The sequence below is a fragment of the Vipera ursinii genome (genome assembly GCF_947247035.1).
Source record: "Vipera ursinii genome assembly, chromosome: 11".
Taxonomy (NCBI): Eukaryota; Metazoa; Chordata; class Lepidosauria; order Squamata; family Viperidae; genus Vipera; species Vipera ursinii.
In genome coordinates this window covers 20,011,215-20,036,200 of record NC_139524.1, presented here as the reverse complement: position 1 = coordinate 20,036,200, position 24,986 = coordinate 20,011,215, and the positions used below count along the sequence as shown (strand labels likewise).

Sequence of the window (24,986 nt, the reverse complement as noted above, 5' to 3'; positions counted from 1 at the left end):
GCTGCAGATAGAAGTCAAAGGACATCCCATAAGAAGCCAGCTGCCCCAAACCTCTGGAATCTGGCAAGGTCTTCCCCGCTGGTCTGCTGAGAACCTATTTCCGGGGTCTATTAGGGTTGGGGTCTGTGGTGGTTCTGTTTGTCCTTGGCTGCGACTGCCTTTCAGGCCAAGGAGAGTCTCTCGTCCTTTTGCTAATGAAGCTCCTTTTCTCTTCCTCCTAGGCATTTCCGTAACGAAGAAGACGCATACATGTAAGTAAGCCTCTCCTTCTGGTCATATTGACTTTGCTGGGGGGGGTGGCACCACCTGTGCTAAGGAGGTTGGCTGCCTTGGCTTGAGTCCCCCTGAAATCAAGAAATGGATGGGGGGCTGAACAGGGATCGATGGTGCTTCAGAGGGAACCACAAGCTTGGTAAAAACAGAAAACGACGATCTCCAGGTGGATGCAGGCCTCGGTGAAGTAGGCTTCTTGTTGAAATATTCTCTCTTAAACAGAATTTTGTCTTGACTGATGGGGGCTGATGTGTGTGGAATGCAAAGGCAGGAGATTTAAGGTGTCTAAAGAGCTGGTTAGAAAGTGAACCAGGTTGCGTAAATGGTTTTCTGGTTTTCTTTAAAAAAAAAACTTGGTTTCTGGAATCATATTCCATTGTTCACATCTGCCGTATCTTCATCTTTTACCTGCCTGAAAGCTTTTTCAGTGGCTTGCTTTATTCTTCTAAGGTGAGTTTGCTTAGAAACCAGGTGATGTTTACTGTTCGCTGGAGGAAGCGTGAACATCATTAAATAAGGTTCTAGTCCTCATGATTCCATAGAGGAGCTTGGAAATGTGATAGCGAGTTTGAGTTTCTAAGATTGCGAATAAAGTTAAACTGAATCCAAAACAGATTTTCTTTTGAATCCCTGGCATCCTGTCTTCACAGGGTTACCAAAATGGGGCTTGCTTCCTACGGATGCCCCCTCAGCCTCTGCATAAAAGACCTGCACGGCTCTTGCAGGTGTGTGGTTTCCTTCAGTTGCTGTGTCCCTCAAAGGACCTCTTCTCAAGAGGACCTCGATTCTCTTGAGGGGTCCTCTTGAGAAGGGGCCCTGTGAAGGACATACCAACTGAGGGAACCACACACCTGCAGGAGCCATGCAGGTATTTGGGGTGCAATTGTGATGTCCGGCCCAAGTCTATTGTGAAGAGTCTTGCCTTTGTGAGATGCCCGGAACCATCTCTGAAAGATGGACCCATCTGTTCTTCATTGTCCTTTGGGCATCCATCAAAGACTGGCCTTTTAAGTGGATTCTTCTCTTTATGGCCAATGAACAAATCAGGCTGGTCATGGAGGGCATTTTCCCGTGTCTCTCTCTGTGTGTGTTTGTGTGTGTGTGCAAGCTCTTTGTTGAGCTTCATGGATGTTCAGGAGACAGAAATTTCCCAAGGAAAACCAACGTTCCCTTCCTAGGCAGATGGCAACTCCGAGCTCCTATTTTGCTGTCCAAGTGTGCAGTCAAGGCAGGGTTTTGTGGGGTTTTTTTGCAAACACACACACACACACACACACACAGAGAGAGAGAGAGAGAGAGAGAGAGAGAGAGAGAGAGACTTTCCTGCCAAACGGTGAACTTTCCCGAATAATAGTTAAGGGTGGGTGCTGTTGGCACTGAAGCCCCCAGAGAGAAGGCGGAGGCTGAATCCTGTCCCCCGAGGCCAGAGGAAGCGCTGTGTGGTCCCTGGTGTGTTTCTGCCTAATAGCCTAACCGGGCAGCCCGGGGGTCCCTCGGGGGCCTTCCCTGCAAGAGCTCTCCCTCTCTTGGCTCCGATGGCTTATTAAAAATGATTTTATAATGAAGTTGCCTCAAATAGCAGCAAGTTTCTGCTTTGTCCTTGAAGCACTCTTTGCCCTGCTAAAACACTCTTGCAGACAACTCCTCCTCAGCTCTATTTCTCCACACCACCCTTTTTGCTCGGTTTAAACTTACTTTCTTTTTTTAACAAACTGCTAGATTACGATTGATATTTCTTCCCCTTGGTGGGAGGGCAGGAACATCTGTTCCCCACCAGCTGCTTGGAACCCTTCAAATTCCTCAAGCAGCCATTAGCGGAGAAAGGTGGCCATTTGTTTTCCGCACGGTAGCTGGCCACCAGTCAGGTTGATATTTTCTCCGACTGACAAGGAAGGCTCTTCTTTCCGGCTTTGATGGCAACCAGGCCTTGCTGATCAAGGCGCGGAAGAGAGGTTGGACCGGTGTTTCTCAACCTTGCCAACTTGAAGATGGGTGGACTTCAACTCCCAGACTGGGAGTTCAAGTCCAGAATTCTTCCCCACGGCTGGTTGGGGAATTCTGGGAGTTGAAGTTGCAACTTCAAGTTGCTGAGGTTGAGAAATATTGGGTTTGACAGCTTACTTCCTGGTGTCGTGGATGCTCCATCCCTGAAAATGGACCACCTTTGGTCTGGGACAGCACGTGATGGGCAGGGTTCATTCTGTCCTGAGCGGAGCAGACAGGAAGACTTTCTTGGGCTATGCATGGCTTGTTGAGGACCACAGTTCTCTTTTGGGGAGCTTGAAGGAATGAAATTGGTTCTATCTCTGAATGGAGAGAGCTGGCTGTGGGAAACTGCAACATGCAACTAGGACTTTGTCCTTAATCTGTAAGGGCATCTTCTCACTGACAAAAGAGGCCACCCGTCAACGGATGAGTAAGCGTTGAGTTGCCTTCAAGATGGAGTTCCGTGATTCTGGTGACCACTGTCTCTTTCCTTTTGGCAGCTCTTGAGAAAAGTTATTTCTTTATCTCTTAATGCTTCCCTTATTAAACTAGATCTGTCAGAAGAAACTTTCCCCAGAACAAGGAGATAGATTTCCTGTCCCAAATCTTAACAACTTCCAGTCTTGCTGCATTCGAAACCTAGTTTGGACTCTTTGCAAAAGACTCTTGAAATTGGAAATGGTAATTTAGAGTGGTGATGGATATACTGCCAATAGCAGTCTTTTCTCAGGGACTCATCAGGAGATCTTCTACTCGCTGTGGAACAGAGTTAATTAATGAATGGATTAGCCATTCTGAACAGCTTATCCAGGAGCTGAGATTAGAGCCAGTGCTGGAAATCTCCATTTGATCAACCGATCTCAAGCCATCCTTGTTTTACAGGGAGAATTCCAGGAGGCAAGAGTGAACTGTGTGGACCGAAATGGGTCCCTGAATGAGATTTCTTCTGCTTGGGGGCCTTTCCGACCCTTTTAAGAGTTGGCTCTGTCAACCCCTCCCTTTAGGCCAGAGCAGCGTATTGTTTGCGACTCAGGAATCCTTGCAAGCCTAGCAGGGTGGCTTAAGATAATGTGCATGGTACACGCAAACACATATGTATCTATTTCACACATCATATTGTCAACATACATTTAAAAACAAATCAAAGGTGTCAAGGGAGACCCTGATTGTGCTTTGAAGCTTTCACCCCCAACTCCGGAGGAAGTTGCACTGTGTGAACGTCTACCTTCCTCTCCCAGCTGCAGAAACCGTAGTTAATGACAGCCGTCTAACAAGTGACAAGTTTAATGGTCCATAAAAATCCCAGCCCTTGGGGTGTCACTGGAGGTTTATTGTTACACAAAGCCCAGGAGTAGATTTGTCACTTTCAGACTGAGGTGCCCTGAATGGGCCTGTTCAAGCCGAGGAGAAGAGCAGCACCAGCGGCTTCTGGATGCGGCTTCTGAAAGGACGGGAGCGGTTCTCAGGAAGGTCCAGATCCATCTCAGAAGAGGCAGCGCGGAGCTTCAAGATCCTATGGGGGAGGGCCCCCCAATTCTTGCTGTCTTCAGTCCCCCTGAGACAAGGCATGCTCCTCTTGGGAACTGGTTCTTGGCCACCCTTTCTTGGACCTTCCTCCCATCTTCTAAATGGCAAAGCCACCAGCTATTACATCTTTCCTTGAAAACTGCCCTTGTTTCAGGGAGTGTTTTGCATTATTTTTGCAAGGTTTTCGCCAAACTCTTGAGTGGCATCCTTCAAGGTGAACACGGGCAGGAAGGGGTGGAAGATTTAGACACTTTCTGTTCTTGTCTTTTGAAACTTCAGCTGGGATGCGTTTAGGGGAAAGGATGAAAAGACGAGGCTGAGTGGCTGTAAGACCAAAGGTCACTTTAATAGACCTTCCATCAGGCGCTAGACCTTAGGAATGCACAAAAGTGTGTGGGCACCTGGAGAGTTGCTGAACATGCTTTCCAGCGGTTTAGGATGGGCCTTCCTTTGTGCCTCACACACACCCCTTATGTAAACTAGCAAAACCAGAACAGAGAAAGCAAAGCAACAGCAAGGATGACTTGTTCCAGGGCCTTAGAATACACACGCGCACAATTATTATTTATCTACAACATTTGAGTTCAGGCAATTGTCACCCACGGAAAGGGATTTGGACCCAGAGGTGCTGAATCGTGTTTGCTTCTCTCCTAACCCCAAACGCAAGGAGAGCGAGAGGCGATCAGATTGATCTCCCATAGACAGATCCCCAAGCTGAACTCTGTAAGACGTTACTGGTTCTCAACTCAGTGGTCCAAACTCAGATTAGATTCCAATTCAATAAGGAACATCACTGTGCAAAACAGGAGAATCCAGAGTGGAACGGGAAGGAGCTTGCCAAGACTTCCAGATTGACCAAAATCCCCAAATACTTTTATAAATGGAAAAGAAGCAAAACCTGTTTCCCACCACACACTTCAGGTGAATCTGACTTGGCACCATTTGCTGAGGCCTAAGCCAGGGGTAGGCAACCTTAGCTCTTTTAGGACTCGTGGACTTCAACTCCCAGAATTCCTGAGCCAGCACGGCTGGCTCAGGAATTCTGGGAGTTGAAGTCCACGAGTCCTAAAAGAGCCAAGGTTGTCTACCCCGGGCCTAAGTTAACCGAAGGACCCAATCCACACCTCCCTGGGGAACAGCCTCTTCCATAATTCATAAGCAGGGAGTGATGGAAATTGTAATCCACACCCCGGGGAGCATCAGATAGAGGGGAGGCTGCATTGGGCTGCTCTCTTATGAAACCTACCCCCATTTTACTTATTTTTTTATTTATTAAATTTATATGTCACCCCTCTTTCCTGTAATGCGACTCTGGATGGCTTTTTCCTTACAGAACCTCTTTGAATTCTCACCTTAAAAAGTTGTTCAGGTTTTCTCTGAGATGCTTCTAAACTGTCCCTCTAAATTTTCATTTCTGCAAACCCCGGGAATTGTCTGGAAGAGCTCTAGTCTGGGCCAGGATTCAGGGACATTTGCTGGCTTTCAAAAGCCAGCTACTAGGAGGGAAAAAGCGGGGGGGGGACCTTTCAGGAACTGGCATTAAGAGGGAGACATAAACCTCCCAACAGTTGCTGCACCAGGAAGCCCCAGACAGACAGTCCTACGAGTGAAATAAGACACTGTGGAAAATCAGCTCCAGAAGGAAACCCACGATGGATGTCAGGATTGGATTCTGGGGCTGGACACACCCTCGTCTCGCGAGGCCTTCCCCAAAATAGCTGCATTAGCTTATGTAAACTTGGCAACATGCATTTGGTAAACATGCACAAACTTACTCATGCTGGCTGCATGAAACGTAGCCACACATAAGACTGGAATTTTGAGTTTGGTTTTTTTCCCTTTTCTTTAAAGAGGAAACTTAAATAGCCATAGCCTATTTCTCTGTCTCACCATCTAAGGCCACAGAATGAGAACCTGGTGCAGGAGGGAGGCTGTCGGGACTCAGCCAGGCACCTGGAACAAGGATCGAAGTGTCTTTTCTTCGCCCGTGGAGAAGTTCTGGCATCAGCTAAGAACTGATGGGCTAAACTTGGAGATGGACGTCACACGTCTTCATGAATTTGGTCTAGAAGACCCTGACACCAATGCAAACATTTTCTCAGAGGGCTTTCTAAGATGCCAAGAAGCAGCTCTACAAGCGTCTCAACCCAACAAGTAAAAACTATCAAGTAATTTATAAAAAGAAACAATTTGCCTTAGTTATTCTATCATGGAGTTTAGTATGAATGGACACCAAAATCAATCCTGATTTTATCTCTTGGCAAAAAGCAGCCTGTTTTGGGGGAAATGACCTGCTTTTAGAAGCCACCTGAAAGATAAGGAGAAGGAGACATCTGCCTCTTGATGGACACGTCTGCTGGGATTTGGGTGCCCCCTGGAGAAAATTCTTTTCTTCTTCACTGGTCTAACCACCCACCATCTTGCACCTGGCAGGAGAGCTGCTGGAGCTGGCTTTTCAATTAAGTATAAAATTGACTAAAGTTGAATTTGTCTGGAATTGGCAAAGAAATAGTGATTTTTTTAAAAAAAAGCATATATAATTGTTTACATTTGTTGTTTGGCAGGAAAGGTCTCTCTTTGATTGCCAAAGGAAACTGCACATCAAGAAGTCCCTCTCTCTCTCTCTCTCTCTCTCTCTCTCTCTCTCTCTCTCTCTCTCTCTGTGTGTGTGTGTGTAAAACACAAGATGTTGTTTCTGCCTTTAGTTCCTCTTCCCTGAAGACAGCCACTATGTTCTGCTCTTTGCTGGGGATTCTGCTGGGGAGAATGGGTCAGAAACATCACCTGGACGTCTAACCTTGTGCTGGCAAGGACCAGCCCTTCTCTTTTTACATTTGGGCCGGGCATTTTGGGGCCTCCAATTGGCAATGATCGCCTGGCATTTCCTATCTCAGCCTCTGCAAAAAGGCCTGAAGGATGTGGGTTTCTGATCTGCTGAGAAGGAGTTGCTCACAAGCGCACCAGACAGGTTAACCGTCAACAAGTTTTTTTTGCATGGTTTTTTGTCTCTGAAGAAGAGGGCCCCCATGACACAGACGACGGCAGGCGATTTCCTGGGGATTTTGCTTGTCCCCAGTTGCCGTTTTTCTTCCTCTTTTCTCTGTCCAGGCTGGCTATTTACAGGACATGCTTTTGCTCATTTAGAAGGACCCTTGGCGGGCCACACCAGCTGCATCTAAGGCAGGGGTCCCCAACCTTGGCAACTTTAAGACTTGTGGACTTCAACTCCCAGAATTCTCCCATCTTTGGGGAGATGGCTGGCTGGGGAATTCTGGGAGTTGAAGTCCACAAGTCTTGCCGAGGTTGGAGATCCCCGATCTAAGGGCTGCTGGCTTTAGCAAGAGAGGCATTTGAGCCAAGTGAAAGATAAGTCCTCCTCTCCCTTCTTTGGCAAGGTGTCTGCCGAAATGAGACGGGGTTTTACTTCGTTTGAGCTAACATGGCATAGTTTTTTGCTCACTCTGGTTAGGATGATAGGAAGAATAATCCTGGCCCTTGGTTGCTCTTCAAAACACCACAGAGCTCAAGATGACTGCATTCAGTATGAGCTCGTCTTCGGGCTTAGTCGCTTTGAACTAAGAATTAAATCTCTGCTCCTATCAAGGAAGATTTGCCAAAGACTTGTAAAGACTGTTTTTCCTTTTGGAGGGCAGAGGAACTGTTTGGTTGGCTGAGGGGACTGGAACTGGGGCTCCTAGGAGTAACCATCCCGTGATATTCCTAGGCCTTTGTTTGTCTACCACTTGCAAATGTGTCACTCAGTTTCAATGTCATGTTTAGCCTTTGGCTGCCCCGAGCATCTGTCCTGATGTGCAGCAGGCATATTTATGGCTCTTATGCACATCAGTCTTAATTGCACAGCCCCACCCACTTAATTTGAAGTCACTCTGGAGGCACACATCCTTCCAGGCAGCTTCACTTACATAACAGGTTCCCAGGCCCGGCTCAGCAGCGGGGGAAAGGTCGAGCTGCCTCTTTTATTCTAAGTTTTACTGATCGGCCACTCTTCCTCCCCTAGAAACCAAACCGGGGTCTAGATGGACATGAAATTCCACACGTTAATTTGCATGAATAAATGAGTGCTTTGAAGTAACGATTGGGCTTTCGAAAGAGAATGTGTAAAAAGGTGGTAGGAATAGGATAAAAGAGAAGCGGGGGGCAGGGGAGCAGATCAGATCCCAGCTTCCTATGAAATCAGTGAAGAACTTCACAACAATCTAGTCTTTTCCAAATGTTTATGGTTAAAAGGAACATTTAAAAACCAAGAGATCTATATCACAGAGCCTTTGCTGCCTTGTGGCCTGTGGTGGTCATTGCCCACCTGGAGCAGGGCTGGGCTCAGTCAGGGCTGGAGTGCTAAGTAAATGGAAATTCATCCATCCCATCCCATCCCATCCCATCCCATCCCATCCCATCCATCCATCCATCCATCCCATCCATCCATCCATCCATCTATCTACCATCTGTCTATCTATCTATCTATCTATCTATCTATCTATCTATCTATCTATCTATCATCTATCTATCTATCTATCTATCTATCTATCTATCTATCTATCTATCTATCTATCTGATCTATTTTCTGGTCTAATCTTCATGATTGTTGGCTCTTGGTCTATTGACCAATTCCACGATCAAGCAGCTGACTGGGCCTTCACTTTTGTGAACGGAGATTTTGCTTCTCACAATTCCTCTGAAAGCCAGAAGCCACCAAGCCCACAGATTGCCCAAGTCCTGCGTGTTCCTTGCTAAATGGTGTCATTCCGCTCTGGGTACAGAATGTTCTAATTCTTTGGCTGGATCCCTGTGGAAAACCTCTTTGCTGTATCCTGCTTTTAAACCTGACCCTCATATTTCATGGCAGGAAACATGTCACAATCTTTCACTCAAGTTTGACAACTGACAAGCTTTGAGTAGCCTCCTCAACAGTGATTTGAAACTGAGCTGAAACCATCGAGAATGAAGTCTTGGCATGACACACATTGTTGAAAACCTCTGGCTAGTAGTGGAAGGTGGAAGCTAACATGTTTCCAGCTACATTACAATACAAAGGTGCAATTAAGAATATCTGGGTGTCCACAGGCCTTAAAGAACATTCCCCTAACTGAGATCCTTGTAGATAACTCCAATCGTAGCTCCAATAAATTTCATGATTCTACCCATCATCGTTCTAATTAGGAAACTAAAGCAGTAGAGGACTTAATGGTGGCAGAGCAGATGAATTTGGAAGTCAAACTCTACTCATCTTCAAGTGGTGAAGGTTAAGAAACCCTGGTGTAGAGGTTTTGTCTTCTTTTCACCCATCCCCCCCAACCCCCTTGAATATTCTTCTGTGAACCCTGTAAGAGCTTCTTCCCCAGGAGTAAAGCATCTGCAGCTGGTCAAACCATGGCAACTTTGATGAATGCCATTCAGTAAAGGCGGGCTCTGAGTGTAAGCAGTAAATCCATTATTGACATGTAGTGTGGTTGACAGAAATGTCAATAGCAATCAAAAGAGTATTTCATAACACAGGAACATATAAGAAATAGATTATTTTGCCTGACTGGATGGAAAGGCGTCCGTATCACTGTGCTGACAAAGCCACCTTTTGCGTTGTTGTTTTGAGAGCTGCAGAACTTCACATAAATGGAAATAAATCAATACCTCTGAACGATGCTGCTGGGATGATTCAGAAGAGCAGCCCAAAATGCATTAAGATCAACCCTTAAGTTCAGCTTTCCAGGATTCTGAATATCCAAGAAACTGAACTGAGGTTCTTAAATCCGAGAACCAGTTTCTCCCCCTGAGCGGAGAGGAATTGTTTGGTATCAGGTGTAAAGCCAACCTAGACGGTACTTCCATTAGCCACAAAATGCCACAGTCTGCCCGGGAGAGCTAAGTTACACTCTTTCTGGTGAGAATAAATTTTGAAGAAGACATTAAGAAAAAGGGAAAAAAAGGGGAGGGGGGAACAAGAGAACATTTAAAGAATAGGGGCAAAGTCACATTTTATCTGGGCACGGTGCTGAGTAAAAGAAGCCAAAACAATTCCTTAGCAATGCAGAATCTCTCTCTGGATCTGTGTGATTGTTTGCAGAGTCTCGTTCTTTCCTGGCTTCTGGGTTAGCCTTGAAATGTGGTTTTAATTACGGGTTGAGCTCCGAGTGCCACGGAGTTACATAAAGGGCCACGATGCTCTGCCATCTGGCCTTGGGTTTCCTTTCCCTTTCTCTTTCTCTTTCCCCATCCCCTGGCCAAGATTGGGCAGAAGACAAAACCCTCCCTGTTGTGTCTGCCTTTTCCTGACAGATACTGATGAGCTTTGATTCAGAGTCAGGGTGAAGGCCGCTTTCTGCAGATCAGCTCCCTCCCACCTTGGCAAGGAATGATGGAGCTGATCTGGTGAGGAGCAGAGGAAGCAAAGACACACCAGCGGAAGGAAGCGTCTCTGGAGCTTTTCTAGGGGAATCTGGAGATAACCTGGAAAAGCAGGAAGTGTGAGAAAGAAGCTCCCACCCCCATAAAAAGGGGGCAGAGGGGAATTCTGGCAGCCTTTCACAGTTGGGTTATTATATCCTACAACAATCAAGCAGCATTCCTGGAATCTGCCTCATGACCTGGCCTACCTCACAGGGTTGATGTCCCCTTCCTAGCAGAAGTTCTGCAAGGTGTGTTTGGGCCTCTGTTCGGAATATTCTGCATAACACAGTTCAGGTGATCCTCACCTTAGGACCATTATGTCTGGCCGTCCCAAATTACAACAGTGCTGATCAGTAACTTAAGAGCAGTCCTCGCTCTTGCAATGGTCGTGGAGTCCCTGCAGTGACCTGATCGTGATTTGGGCGCTTGGTAACCAGGATGGATTTACGATGGTTGCAACAGGCAATGGCCACCCAATTGCCACAAGAAAGGCGGGGGGGGGGAGTGGCAGACTCACTCAACAACTTAATGACTGTGGCAAAAAGTTGTAAAATCAGACATGGTCAGGTGATGACCCATTTAACAATCACATCGCTTAGTGACAGAAGTTCTGGTCCCACTTGTTGTCGTAAGACAAGAACTTCTTGTCCGCAGGATCTCGTATGTAGCATCAGGGTTTGCAGAGGCCACGTGAGCCACAACGGATGGCTTTCTCTTTTATTAGGAGACATTCTACAAGCTGACACGCCCCCCCCATCTATGCACCTGTGCATGCTCGATACACAACAAAAACACAAAAGGAAGAAAAGTGGAGAGGCATTGGGCAAGTAGACAAAAAGGTGTTACGAGTTTCTCACAATTAGTTTCGCACTTGGCGTTTGCTTCCTGTCTCGATGCTTCCGTTCCTTTTTCGAGAAGGGAAAATAATTCGATGAATGAAGCAAGATCCGATACACGCAGAGAGAGAGAGAGAGAAAGAGAGAGCCCTTTTAGAGCAGGAAGCCCCTAACCCCTTTTACTAGGGGCCTCTGCTTTTAATGGCTTTTGAATGCCCCAGTCCTTTTTAACCTACCTACACATTTGCAAGGTGCCTTAAGACCAAATCAGCCTAGAAACGTGGAATATAAATGGCTCTGGCCACAGAGGGTCCACAGAATGAGTGTCTGCCTTCAGGAACATTCAGGTCCTCTTCTGTGGATATTCCACACTGAGAAGGCAGAGCGTCTCTAGCGCTTTTGCATCTGAAGATTCACACCAAAGAACATTGGCCATTAATGAGAGGAAGAAGCGGCATTGTGGACATTGCGACCTCATTGTGGCTTGTTCTGATCCCAGTGGCTCGGCTCCAGGCTGTAACCAAAGATCTTGGAAGCACTTTTGACATGCTCTTGGCTGTCTCTCTCTCTTTCCCAAGGGGCCAGATTGAGTGTGGGAGACCCTCAGGCTGATCGTGGTTATTTCTCTTGGCCCAGCTGGGGTAAGCGGGCTGCTGCCTGGGGCCACCTAGGTTGGTGCAACTGGGCAGAATAGCCCGATGGAGTTTGTAGTCCAGAAGGAGCCTTCTTGTAGTTCTTTAGCCTCTCCCCATCCCCCCCACCCCCTTCAATAAGCCAGCACACTTCCAGGCATATTTTAACACACTATTTGTGCACATTTCTGGCTTCCAGCAATATGGCTGAAAGCTTTGATCTCCGGCTTTTTTCTGTCTAGAAAGAATGGAGAAGAATCTGTTTTTGCTGAGACAGACAAATTGCCAGGCAATTCGATTTGGTGGGTTTCCTGCCCACCCACTCCCTCCTGCCGCCGCTTTTCATTTCTGCTCCATTCGGTAAACCCTGGCGCAGCCGAAAATGCCTCTTCTGTCGAGCTACAAGATCTGCAGTTCATTCAGTCCCAAAGTAATAATTATTGCTTTTGTCTGTCAAAATGTATCAAAACACAATAAACAAGAATGGTGGGCTGGGCAGGCTGGGCTTCACAGGCGGCCTTCCCTTCCCCACGTCCAAAAGCCGGAGGGTTGCTTCAGATCAGCGGCAGGGTGGGGTTTCCACGGGGGTCTTTCTGCCTGGACTGACAATCAATACATCTGGAAGTTACCCCACCCCCAAGACGTAATAAGGAACATGGAGAATACAAGGCTTATTTTCATTTTTTTTTGCCTTTCTTCAGTTGCTAAGTGATGTGGTCATTAAATGAGTCATGTCCGATTCTATGACTGGGGTGTTTTTTGCCAACAAATCTGGTTTCCCCCCTTGGCTTTCCTTGCCAGAGGCCGGCTGGGAAGGTCGCAGAGGGCAGCCAGGTGGCCCCGGGATGCTGCAACCGATATTACCGGAGGTTGCCTGAATTTGATCCGGGGGCTGCGGGGAAGCCCGGATGCTCTTGTGAAGCCTGGTCCAGAGCGGCTTTCTCCAGGGCCGTCGGGACTCCCGCACTTGCCTTTTTTTGCAAATTCCCTGGGAATCCCCCCACCTGCACCCTGACGCCTCCCCCCTCCCCCGCCCGGATGGAGGATTTGGGCCAAGATTCACCCAGGCGGCAAAGGTGAAGCAGCGGAGCCTGAGTCGGGCAGGGGCTTCAGCATTAGGCACAGAAATGTCCGGGCGCATTGCAACGGGGCGGGGGTTGCTCTTAAAACCGGCGATCTCCAGTCCGGGGACTCTGGCAAGACCTGAGCTCGGGCTCCACCTGGGGCGGGGGGGTCTGTATTCTGCGCCCCCCCCGGCCAGATTGGGGAGCGGAAGGCGGCCCCTTCCTCCAGAAGACCCCCGACCCGCCCAGCAGCGGCCGGGGAGAGAGCGGGGGTCCCGGGGCCGCCCCCTCGCCCGGCCCGCCCGAGCCCCGCAGCGCAGCAGCCCCCGCGCCCCGCCCGCCCGCCTCGGCTCGGCTGGGCTGCGGTGGGCGGGCAAGCGGGGCGGGGCGCGGCGGGGCTCCGGCGGTCACATGGCGCCTCCGCTGGGCCGCGGCGCGCAGGAGGCGGGGGCTGCCGTCGCCGTCGCCGCTGCCAGGGCCGGTGGCGTTGCCTGGCGGGCGCCTGGCGCGGAGGAGCCGCCGCCGCCCCGCCGAATGATGTGCTTGGTCAGCGCCGCCATGAAAGGTGAGCGCGCCGGCCGGACCGGAGGGGCCGAGTCTTCTCGTGCCGGGCTCGGGCAGCCGAAGCGCCCCCGGGAGCCCCGCCGGCCCGGCCCCGACGCCCGCTGGGCTCGGCGCCGGCCGGGTTCCGCGAGTGCCCGGCCAGAGGGCGTCGCGGGCGCGGGTCCCGGGCCGGCCTGGGGGGTCCCGGGGGGGGCGGCCTGGAAGGCAGCGAGTTCCCCGCGGGACTCTTCCCCTCTGCGTGTTCGGGCACCGCTCGGAGGGGCGTCCGGGCTTCTCCCCCGCGCCAGCTCGCCGAGCGGAGCGGAGCGAGTCCGGGGCCCCCGTTGTCTTTCTGGGAAATGGGAGTTGGGTCGGAGTCCCGGGGCGGGCGGGGGGCTTCGGGTGGGCTTTCTGCTCCTGAAAAGCCGCGATTTCACCGTCCCGTGTGCGCCGTTGGGGGGGGGGGAGGAATAGGAACGTCGGAAAAGTCTTGCCTAACGCCTCGCGACTTAATTCTTCCAGTCCCCCCCTTCTCCCCCCCAGCACCGCCGAGTTCCGAACACGCTCGGGGGTCATCTTCTGATAGAGCCCTCCGACGTTTGGCAACGGCACCTGGGCGTGGAGCGTTGGTGGTGTCGCTGTTTACGGTGCGGCAAAACATTATCCTAAGAGTCCAGCCTGAGAGCGAACTTGCGTGTCTGTTTCAGGCGATACCGGAGGAGCTTGAGTGGCTCTGAGATTTGGCTGCCTTGGAGTCGCTAGCCAAATTCTTCTCCGGTCCCGCTTTGTACCTTCCCTAAGCGCCGCTCTCTTGAGAACAGCCTTTTAATTTGGCTAGTATTTTTGTTAAGTGGCTTCCCTGGTGCTAAAGGATTTGGGACTAAGTTTCCTTCTTTAAGCCGTGGCTAGATGCAGATCCTCTTCTGTAGGGAACCCAGTGGCTTCCTCTGAGAATGGGGTCCTGAAAGTTTGCTTTAGGGGGCTGCTAATATGTTGGTGCACCGGTGGGGATCTTGCAGTGTGCAATGCAAAAACTCACCCTGCTCTGCCCGAAGGTGAGGCAGACAACCAGGATGAAGGCTGAGGTCCGGCTTCGTGGAGACGCCCCGTTGAGAGGCAGAGAAATCTTTTCCAAAGGGCCCACGTAGAAGCGTGTGGCTGTGTCATCTATCATGCGCAGCAGCTGGCCTTTCCAGAGCATTGTTCCTGCGTGAAACAAATGAGCACGGGGCCGTTTAAGTTGGTTAGATGGTTCAACATCCCGGAGAGCATCAAACCGAAGAGAGGAGATTGGGTTTAAATGGAAGCTGGCTGGTGAGGGTTGGGTGATTGTCAAGTCCCAGAAAATGATTTTGTGCGATATGGACTCTGACACGTTGCTTTAGGCTGGGTTTGTCACATCACATTTAGGTCTTAATCTTCCCATCTCTGGTCTTGCGGGCGGAGGAAACGGATCTCCTGTAATGACTGTGAATGTTGGTGTTACGTTTTGTCTTTGTTTTGACTCGTGGCCCTTTTTTTTTTTGATTTGGCATTCAAAAGCTGCAGGAGAAATCTACGTTAGTAGCACTGATTAATTTCTCTTGAATGTTACGGACTGACACGTTGGTCCATTGCTGACAAATAGATTTGTGAAAGTCATATTCCATTGCACTCTCTCTCTCTCTTTAAATGATGCTGGTACCTCTCTCTTGTCTTGGGCTGACCTCTGGCTGCTGAGAAGCGATAGATTTGTCCGCGTGTGGTGAGAAAACAAGATGGGAAGCATCGTGGGAAAATCCCTTTTTAAGCCAAAGCGTGCAGGGGAGATGGAGAAATGGGTCTGGATTGTAAAGTGGAAAGTGTTCCATATTCTTCTTCTCTTCCTCTCTCCCAGATTTTAGGGGCTGCAAATTGCCAGGACTGCTGCATTCCTTTGAAAATTAGCTCCATAGACAAAAGGATAAAAAGTTCAGTTGTAGAAGGGAGTGAAAAAAATATTTCAATTAGGCTGTTTGTGATAATTATCAGAGTATTGGGCTTTATCTTTGTAGTTCTATTAGTTTTACTTGGTTTCTTTTTCTTCTGTCTTACATCACTTTGGGTATCTGGAGGGTTGCGGTACTGTTTAACAACTCCGGACCTTTAGCCATCATCACATGTGAAGTTTAGGTCACAGCAACCTGGGAATTTTCTGACACGAATGAAGCTCTCTTCACTTTTATGGTTAAAAAGCCATAGGAGTAACCTGTGCGTTGATTATCATGAGTAAACCCTGCAGTAATGCTGTAGAATAGCAAAAGGGGCATTTTAGCTGGTGTAAAGTCTTTCAGAGTCACTATCTGTGAAACTCGGATCTCAGTCAGTAAAAAATAAACGACTGATACTAGAGGAGAGTTACAAAAACAAGGAACAGGCAGAAACTGTATCTTCCTCCCCAAAGAAAGTCACACCTAGTTCTTTGCACAGAGTGTGGAGAAAGAGGTATTTATTTGAGCACTGATTATTATAAATGGTGCTTGCATTTGATACCCAGCAGTTACATCATGATGGTTTTGTAGTTTTGCTACACTAAATCTACACATGCCTAAAACTTCGTTTCTGGGAAATAGACTCTTAAAGCATTTTGCCTTCTAAATCGAGATAGGCTGCTATAATGAGCTCAAGAAAACAAAAAATATTGTGGTTAAAACAGTCCCTTTATTGTTAAAAAGGTAAGATGCAAGTAATTAAGCAACTCTCTCATACAGTGAATTTCTTTTAGTAATAAATAATAGAGCTGTGATTGAGAAGGGGCTTTATAGGCCTTGCCCATTCAGCAGACTGCTGTGAGGTTCAGTAAATGTGCAGAAATTTGTCATTTATTAGACCATGTCTTGCACTACTTGCTGTTATTTTAAAATATTTCTCTGGATTGCTGTTTGAGCCTTCAAAGTTGTGACTGGCATTTGTGATCTCCTTGTCAGAAATGAGAGCTATTAAGGCGGAAATAAAAAGAGGGGCAGGAGGCCACAGTACATCACAATACTGTAAACCATCATTAGGTTCAGAGAGAGAGAGAGAGAGAGAGAGGGAGGGAGGGAGGGAGGGGGGGAGAGAGGGAGAGAGAGAGAGAGAGAGGGAGAGAGAGAGAGGGAGGGAGGGAGGGAGAGAGAGAGAGAGAGAGAGAGAGGGAGAGGGAGAGAGAGGGAGAGAGAGAGAGAGAGAGAGAGAGAGAGAGAGAGGGAGGGAGAGAGAGAGAGAGAGAGAGAGCTATGATTAGGTTTGCATTCTGTGTGAATGCAACCACTGTGGCTTGATCAAACTATGGTTAAAACCCTAGTTTAGCATGAACTATGAACCTGGTCACCATAGATGAATTCACTCTGAGAAGGCCTGCGGAAGATTTTTCCTTTCATGTTTAATTGCAATCTGTTGTTTTATGCAGATTTGACAGATCGTATATTTTACCTCGTATGTTTTCATTAAAGGCTGTTCCTGTTTTCCTGCTCCTGATATCGTGTCATCTAGTTTGGGCTACTCCTTTTTAGAAGGGTATTCATTTCATCAGTAAATAATAAGGGGGAAAAACTTGGTTTCTCTCACTCTGGCTTATCTGAGTTGGCCCTGTAGATGAAGCATTTGAAAAGATTAGGTTTCTTTTACTGGCAGCTTCATCCAAACGCCCTCTTTCTTGTTTCTGTTTTGGTGAACTTTGGGTGACCAACTGACCAGGCCTTGCAAAGCTCAGCTAGCTGGCACCTTCAGCCCAGGAATGCAGCCAGGCACCCCCTGGGGTGGCGTTCACTCCACCTGCATGGCCTTCCCAGCCCCTGAACTGGGGGACTGGGGAAGGTTAAGTGTGAGAACGGGTTCCATGCCTTGCAGACGCTTCGGGCACTGCAAAGAAAGCAGCCCCATTTAATTTGGAAGTGACCCAGAAGACCGGTCCTTTGACACCAAGTCCAAGCTAAGTTGTAGGGCAGCCCCAAAGCACAATATATGGATGCCCCATTGGGCATCTTGAGGTCCTTCCTTCCTTCCTTCCTTCCTTCCTTCCTTCCTTCCTTCCTTCCTTCCTTCCTTCCTCATAGCAGGTTACAACCAACCATTGAAACAATCACAATACAACATAAATATACATACATATGCAAAATTACCAGCAAGACAACAAAGGTTACCAGAGGCCCTTAAGAACAATTTAGGTTTTTGGGAAGTGAGGGTCATGTCCCAAGGAGATACATGATTTCTTCCAAACTTAGTTCTTTTTTTCCTCCATGAAAATGTGGGATCTTCTAGAGATCCTCCTCACAGGGAAATTGTGCATTAAAGGTTGAGATCCACCAGTCTGCCGGCGACCTTGATGCTACCTTTCCTGCTCCCCAGGCCTCCTTCTTTCTTGGTGATGCATGTTTTCCACAAAGAACATTAATTCTTAGAGTGTTTGGTGCGAACTGACATTGTCCTCAGCAGTTGATGAGTTGATTCTTGACCTGTTTTGACTTGTGCTGGTGCAACTCAGAGAGAAGCCAGAAAAAATATTTCCCCAATCCGTTGGTGTAGGCACTCCACCCAGAGATGCTTGGCTGACGTCAGTGGGAGTCTGCCATGTATGCGGAGAAGCAGGATCAAGCCTTTGGCTGAGAGGTGTGTTGAGTTGTTGGTTTTCAGTTGTGTGTTAATGCACACACTGGCCTGGAAATACCTGTTCAGAGGTAATCGCAGAGCCTCAGTCAGCATTTCTCAACTTTGGCTACTTTAAGCCTTGTGGACTTCAACTCCCAGAATTCCAAGCTGTGCTGCTGGCTGGGGAGTTCTGGAAGTTGAAGCCCACCTATCTTAAAGTAGCCAAGGTTGAGAAATGCTGACTTAGCTGGTTCTTAAGTTTGAGAATTGGGAATTGGGTGGCATACAAAGGGAAAAGATGTCTGATGCCTCCGCTTCAATTCAATTATAATTCTCCTCAGTAGCAGCGTTGACACCTTCTGCACACTCTGTTCTGTAATTTCCAGGCCGGTGTACTTGGCTGTCGTTCAGAACAGCACAATTGTTGTGGGAAAGCTAATCTTGTCACAGCCACTGTATTAAAAGTGTTCTCGCTCTCACTTCCTCCTGGGACTGGAAATGGGAGCCTAGTCAGAAATCCATGGAGAAATAGTCCACAAAATTCAGAATGCAGAAATTAGACGTGCTGGTGATGGGGGTTCTGGGATCTGGAGTGCCCTCAAACTCAGATTTGCGACATGCAGGCCTGTTGCTCATTTAGGACACAAGTTTGCTGTCCACGGTCCAAAGACTCCCTTCTAGGCTCCTCTTAGGATATGATAAATCTACACTTGTGCAGAATTGATGCCTTGGTTGTGTCGATGGATGATTGCTCACAGCAACTCTTGTCATTGGCCTGAGACATCTCTGGAGTCTTCTTCAAATAGTCAGGAGCTCACAGCATTTGCGAGTGCCGATCTCCCAAACCCTCCTGAAGCCTGGGCAGTGGAATTACGATCGAATCTGCCAATCTGGCTGTTTCTCTCTTCTTTGCCTCTCCTTCATTTCATCCCAAGAATGTAATTTTTCAAAGCAGCTTCAGGGGTTTCATCTCCTAACAACCGCCAGCCCCCATAAGTGGTGGCTCAGACAGCGGAGGCTCTGTAGAGTTTTCTCCCTGAAGATCTTCTGGCAAAGGCTAGATGCATTGCAGAAGTCTTGGAAACCTCTGGGCCGAAAATTTCTAGTTTCCAAGTTATATTCTGTCCTGTTGACTCTAGAGAGACTGTTTGAATTGTAAATGCCTTTTAGTATTTTTAAGTAAAGCGATGAAATGAATATTGTCCTGTCTTCATAGATCAATATTTCTTGTTGATCAACAACTTCCATGAAATGTTACTGTATGCGGGATCTAAGAAATAACGTTATTTTTTTCTCCACTAGGTTTCCATGGGTACATATGGTCCAAAATAGAGTAGTTTTAGGTTGCAGCTTATTTTGGTTGCTTTGCAGATCGGTTCTGTAGGAAGGACGGTTCTGCGTGATTCGGTGTTCCGGTTTAGTTCGGAAAGTTCCGTCCACTTACTGACCCTCGACGTTGTATTTGAAGTAGCGCAGTTTAGAAATTGGATAAACAAATAATCTTTCACTGGATCAGAAGTACTTTAAAAGAGAGTGGAAGATTTGCTTTGTCTGAAATATTGACGTAACAAAAAAGCGCTTCGGAAAGCTAAACAGTGAAGGTAAATCTAATCACAGTTATTGGCTACAGTACAGTAACAATATTTATTTAAAACATTACTTTCATATGTGCTAGTGTCATTGGACAGAAGTAATTGGATACATGTTTAAAATGTTTGTATCCCTTCTTTAAATCACAGGTTTTTCCTCCTCTTATCCTTTTCTCTCTCCCACATATATATTTGTATATGTTTTCTTTTGCTATAAATTCTTGTTTTGTTTATTTAATCCATTGTTTTTTTCCCCAAAGCTTGTATTTATTTTTTTTGCTTTCCAGAAACAACAACAACAACAAAACCCCTGGTTGCTCGCATTTTTTCTGGTAGTTTCTCTCATACAATGCAACATATTTCAGAATGGAAAGAAGCACACTCTATTCTGAAGAAAAGCAAACGTTTCTTGTCTGAATATTTTAAGAACCGAGCAAGCCAGCTCGAGGTTTCACTGTAGCCAAGCAAGAAAATTAGGGATGAGAAACGCAGCCACGTCCACTTCACAGTCTTCATCCGCACCAACTACTTTCTATTTTACTTCTCTCCAGCTCATCACCAAAGCCCGATTAGCTTTCAAAAATACAAATTGGGCAAGTACTGAGTGAGGTTTTCTCCCTTACACCTCTTTCTCCTGTTTTGAGTGTTGCTGATTTTCTTCCTGGCCCATTTAGACATTCAGCACCGATGGAAGGAGTTTCTTTCCACTTAGCAAAGAGTCGAGGAGAGCCTGCTTTGACATCCCTCCGAGGCTTTTTAAACTCTCCGGCTGATCTTCTAGCAGAGTCCTTTGGCGGGCTGTCTCCTCCCTGAAGTTCTTTCTCAGGGGACGGTGTCCTTTCTCCTGCCTGGGCCTGCCCATTTGGCTGCCCGTGTTGGCCGCTAGGACTTTGTGTGGATCACGACGAGTGTTGCTCTGATGTTATATTGTGTGCCTTGAAGATACCTTGATGGCTAGATCAGAGTTGTGTGTTTTTAATTCGAAGGGAAGAGCGTCTTTTGTGGTGTGGCTCTGCAGCTCCTCCAGACAGCTACGCCTTTTCCTGGCAGAGCACCCGGTGCCACCTGTGGCTGGGCTGTGGGGCTCAATCTGCTCCAGGTGCTTCACACACATCTCCCAAAAGTAATGCATCCGTTTTCTCTCACAGGCCTTGGAGGGGGCTTCAATCAGGATTTCCCTGCCTGTTCCTGTAGATTATGTAGATTATGCATATCGCTCCCACAGGACGTGGGGTGGGTGGGTGAATCCTCCCCGTGGATCACATCAGCCTGCTAGGAGAACAGCCTCATTTAGTGCAGGGAAGATTTCTTTCTTGAGAAGCATTCAAATATACAGCTCCCCCCCCCCCCGCAGAGCTTCTGATGATGGGGTCTAGACTTTGCTTTGCCCGCATTGGTCCCGGGGGCAAGATTTCTCCCGCCCCCATTCTTAAACTTCTACAAGGAGTTCAGATCCACAGGCAGAAGGTTAAACACGATTTCTGGGAAGGTTTTCTCTCGTTGTTCCTTTCTGAAAAGGAGGAGAGGGGGGTGCAACGCTGACTCCAAAAATTTGCCATCAGAGAAATGTGGTAAGACTAACCTAGCTTGTTAGGTGAGATGCAAGGAATCCAGAAAAAGGTTGACACCAAAACCACCTTTTGGGCAGAGAAACCCATTTCAAGGTCAAAAATGGAACTTAAGGGACATTGCTGTAGAAATCTTAAAAGCGACCCTTTTAAAAAGAAAACCAGCAAATTGGTAGCCTTTCTTTTCTAGGAGAGTTTTATGCATAACCTGTGGCCTTCAGTCATCTATAATACTCAGCAAAACTCTGCTCAAATATATCTGGATTTTATGCTACAAAAGCCCAAACAGGCAGACGGGGGATTTTTTCCGGTATAAAAAAAATGAGGCATCTCCTGTTTGCTGATTCAGTCTTTGAATACATGTTTGTTTATTTTTTAAACAAAAACAAGAAATACAGATTTTCCTGGCCTGATAATTAAATTATTAAGTCAGTGGTTGGTACCGTATAAAACCAACCTGCACAGCTTCTGAAGCGCTCAGGAAGTAGCTGGGGAGAATTGGTTCATCCTGCTTGATTCATCCCAACCTGCCTTGGCTTCTTTGATTTACCTCTCACACCCTTTTTTGCTTAGCTGGATCCCTGGGCAAGGGTTAGGGTTAAAGCCGTGCCTGTCCTCCCCGATGCAGTCATGTCAAAGGAATCGGTTTCATTGAGACAAAAGGACCGAGCTCTCCCTTCGCGTCCCTGGGGTCCTAACATAATGCCCGCCCGCCCCTCCTTGCACTGCTTTTCCTTCCTTCCTTGGAAGCACGGGAAGAGAATGAACTGAGGGCTCCTTGGTGCTCTCTGAGCTGGGTTGTTTTTTTGCAGACATTTTATTATCCATACTAGGAAACATTACCATCAGTGCTGAGACACCCAACTCCCTTCAAAGCACTGGTGATGTTACCTAGTTTGGTAATGAGACGCCTGCGAGAAAACAAGCAAGCCCAGAGAGCACCAAGGCCCCCTCATTTCAACCCTGAGCTGCAGATATTCTCCTCTGTCGATAACAGTGAACATCGGACTCCAGATTGAAGAAGAAAGGGGGCATTTGGCAGCTCATGAAAGTTTTTTGGTTTCCAGCTTAGCCTTTTAAGAGTTCTCTGTTACCAGAGCATCTTGGGTATTCTAGATTAAGCACAGTGGCCAGGGAGTGTGACCCCAAGGGAAGACCCACAAGGTGCTGGGTAGGGGCGGGGCCGGTAAGCCTCCACATCACAAGCAAACCTCAAGATTGTTGAGACATTCTAGAGTTGTGTGGGTGTTGATATGTGTCTGCCTGTGGGGATGGTTGCGTAAGACTGTTTTTGGGTGGGCCGCTGAGCCACGTGGACTCCAGTGTGCTTATTTCCACTGTGAGTCCCTGGCAATGATGAGAAAGTAACATGGGAAGGAATTTGGCTGATAAAGAAAGGGGGCCTGACATGTTTCTGGTTCATTTGAAAAGTCTGATTTAGTCAATAGGTGGTTAGGCCCAAAACCAAGGATGGCACCTGGCGATTCTTCCAAGCTGAGTTCTTTATTGTTTCACACCTAAAAACAAAATATTGCCAGGCTGAGGACTCTACCATCTATCTCTACCATATGCTCTGGGAACTATTAAGGAGAGGTGGCCTTCACCCGCTTTCTCTCACACGGTGCCTCTGTTTATGTGCTGCATTTGAATGAGAGAAGGCACATTGACTAGAGCAGGAGTCACTTGACAACTTTAAGACTTGTGGACTTCAACTCCCAGAATTCCTCAGCAAGCCATGCTGGGAGTTGAAGTCCACAAGTCTTAAAGTTGCCAAGTGCAGATGTGCCCCTGGAGTAAAGGGATGACGTCTTGGGCGCCCCTAAACAAAACTTTACCTCATCAGCAGCCAGATCCCAGCGCAACAAAGACCCAGAAAGCGGAGGAGAACAAGGCATGGTGGCATTTCCCCAAATAATTAATTACATCAGATATACGGATGTCAAAACCAAGACCTTTTTGAAGATAACATTCGATATAGGTAGCTAGGACACTTGCAAACATGGGTCAAATCTTCCCTTTTTAAGATCCTTGGAGGAAATAAAAGTTTCAGCAAATTTGTTTACTCTGTCTCTGGCAAGGCTGAGGCAACTCTGTTTAAATCTTGGAAAGACAAACTCTTGGAGAGAATACCACAACATTCTTCTGTGTTGCACGCAGCAATGGAAGGAGCTGGTTTGGCCTTCTGCATTTGGAAAGCATCCTTTCTCGATCAAATTCCATCCAGGCTAAGACGGCAGGCATTTTCTAGGTTACCTGTTCTTCCTGGAGACTTCCTTCGTTGCCAAACAGAAAATTTTCTTTTAATTCAAAGACTGACATAACCAATCCTTTTTTCCCCCCAGACCTTGCCAAGTGTTGACAGGCTTGGTTGAAATGAATGGAAGCTGCACTGCTTTGCTTCTGTGCTAACTTTGATTCTAATGTAAAGTTTTCCTTCTCTGTTTTACTTTAGGGCAATTGCTAATCAAATTTCTCCCTTGACAGAAGTTGCAATCATCAAATGATCCTATAGCTTCTAAGACAAGGAGTCCCAAGTCCCAATTCCTTTTTAGTAACAAACTCATTTAAGAAATTACAAAATCAGGCCATTGTCCTCTGCACAAAATATTCTCACCCAGTTAGCCAAAATAATTTTTAAATGGGCAGGATTTCTACTGTACGGTGAGCCCGTTACGCTTGCAGAAGGAATCCATGCAAAGCACAACAACTAACTAATAAAAAAAGTAAAAGAGAAAAGACACGAGAGCTAAGAAAGGAGCAAAGGAGAGCTTGCTAACCAAATGGTGCATAACGAGGGGCTTACCCAATCCCTGCAGATGGCTACCCACTTGAGCCTCTAAAAAGAAGAGGCTGTTTGTACAGAAGCCTTTTTCTGTTAAGATGCTTGTAGAGGGGATAGTTGTTTATTGGGCAAGGGGTGGAGATTTCTGTGTACATGAGGTTGGGCTTGATGACCTTTAAGGTTAAGGTCATCTATGGAGCTCCTTTCATGCCACAAGATTAAATTCACGAAGGAAGGCATATGTGTACGTGTCCTTGTGGATGTATGGATGTGAACTATGTTTATTAAAACATCAAAAAGTGCTTCTATTTTTTTTTCTTTGATGCAGAGATGATCTCTGTTTTCACTGGGAGATTTCACAGTGGATAATCTGCCCACATCCTGGTTTGCGTTCTTAGTGGGAACCAAGTGGAGTTTCCATGAGACTTTGGACCCGTTTAGAGCCCAACATTTTCTTCCTAAGAACTGCGTGGCTTGATTTTGAGACGGTAGCCACGTTTGGCCCAACCGCTATAAGCAGCACATCTGATTGTCGCTTAACCAACATTCTGGGACAAATCACAACCTTTCCTTCACTTTGAAACATCTTTTTCGTAATTTGCCACTATTAATGTGGTTTTACAAATTATTTGAGGGTAAGAAAAAAGGCATGCAGGAGCATATCGACAGAGGTGTGGCCTCTTCTTAAGAAAAAAAAATTCCTTCCATAACCAATAAGCTCCTTAAAATGTCTACACGATTTTCTGGTGCAAGTATTGAATTTGTTGTGTTTTTTAGGAAAAAGAAGAGAAATAATTTCTGGCAGAAGGTCAATCAAATTCTGCTTTGTTCACAGATCACTACATAATTTGATCATTATTGCAGCTGACGGGCATTAAGCCCAGAGCTTGCTAAAACAGACTTGTTTTGTGTCTAGTGGCCTTCCTCTGCACTCAACCTGCAGGGATTAAAGAGGTGATGCCTCTCCCCTCTACACTTGGAGTTTTCCAGGGTGCAAAGCATCTGCCCTTCCGTTTGTCTGCTTGTAAACGCACAGAAAACACTCAAGATCACAGTATTTCCAGTTGTAAAAGGTTTGTACTACATCCCTGCTCTTGCTCAGAAGACGTGAAGTAGCTCCGTAGCTGTTCTCATTTTATATGCAGCGAATTAAGTGCCAAAGAGTGTAAATATTTTAGAAGTGGGATCTCCCTGTGAACA

General features: G+C 47.1%; 1 protein-coding gene across 2 annotated transcripts in view; it reads left to right on the top strand.

Moving 5' to 3' along the window:
• Nucleotides 1-244: 244 nt before the first annotated feature.
• The window catches only part of RORA (RAR related orphan receptor A), a 51,806-nt gene continuing 27,064 nt past the window's right edge, over nucleotides 245-24,986 (top strand). The window contains exon 1 of one of the 2 annotated variants that reach the window (XM_083371255.1): nucleotides 245-251. Coding sequence is in view for 1 of the 2 variants with exons in the window: in XM_083371254.1 (XP_083227380.1) it covers nucleotides 13,255-13,285 (31 nt within the window). In the remaining variant the exon portion in view is untranslated. Of the gene's footprint in view, nucleotides 252-13,207; nucleotides 13,286-24,986 lie in introns of those variants that run through there. The other variant, XM_083371254.1, reaches the window with a different exon arrangement.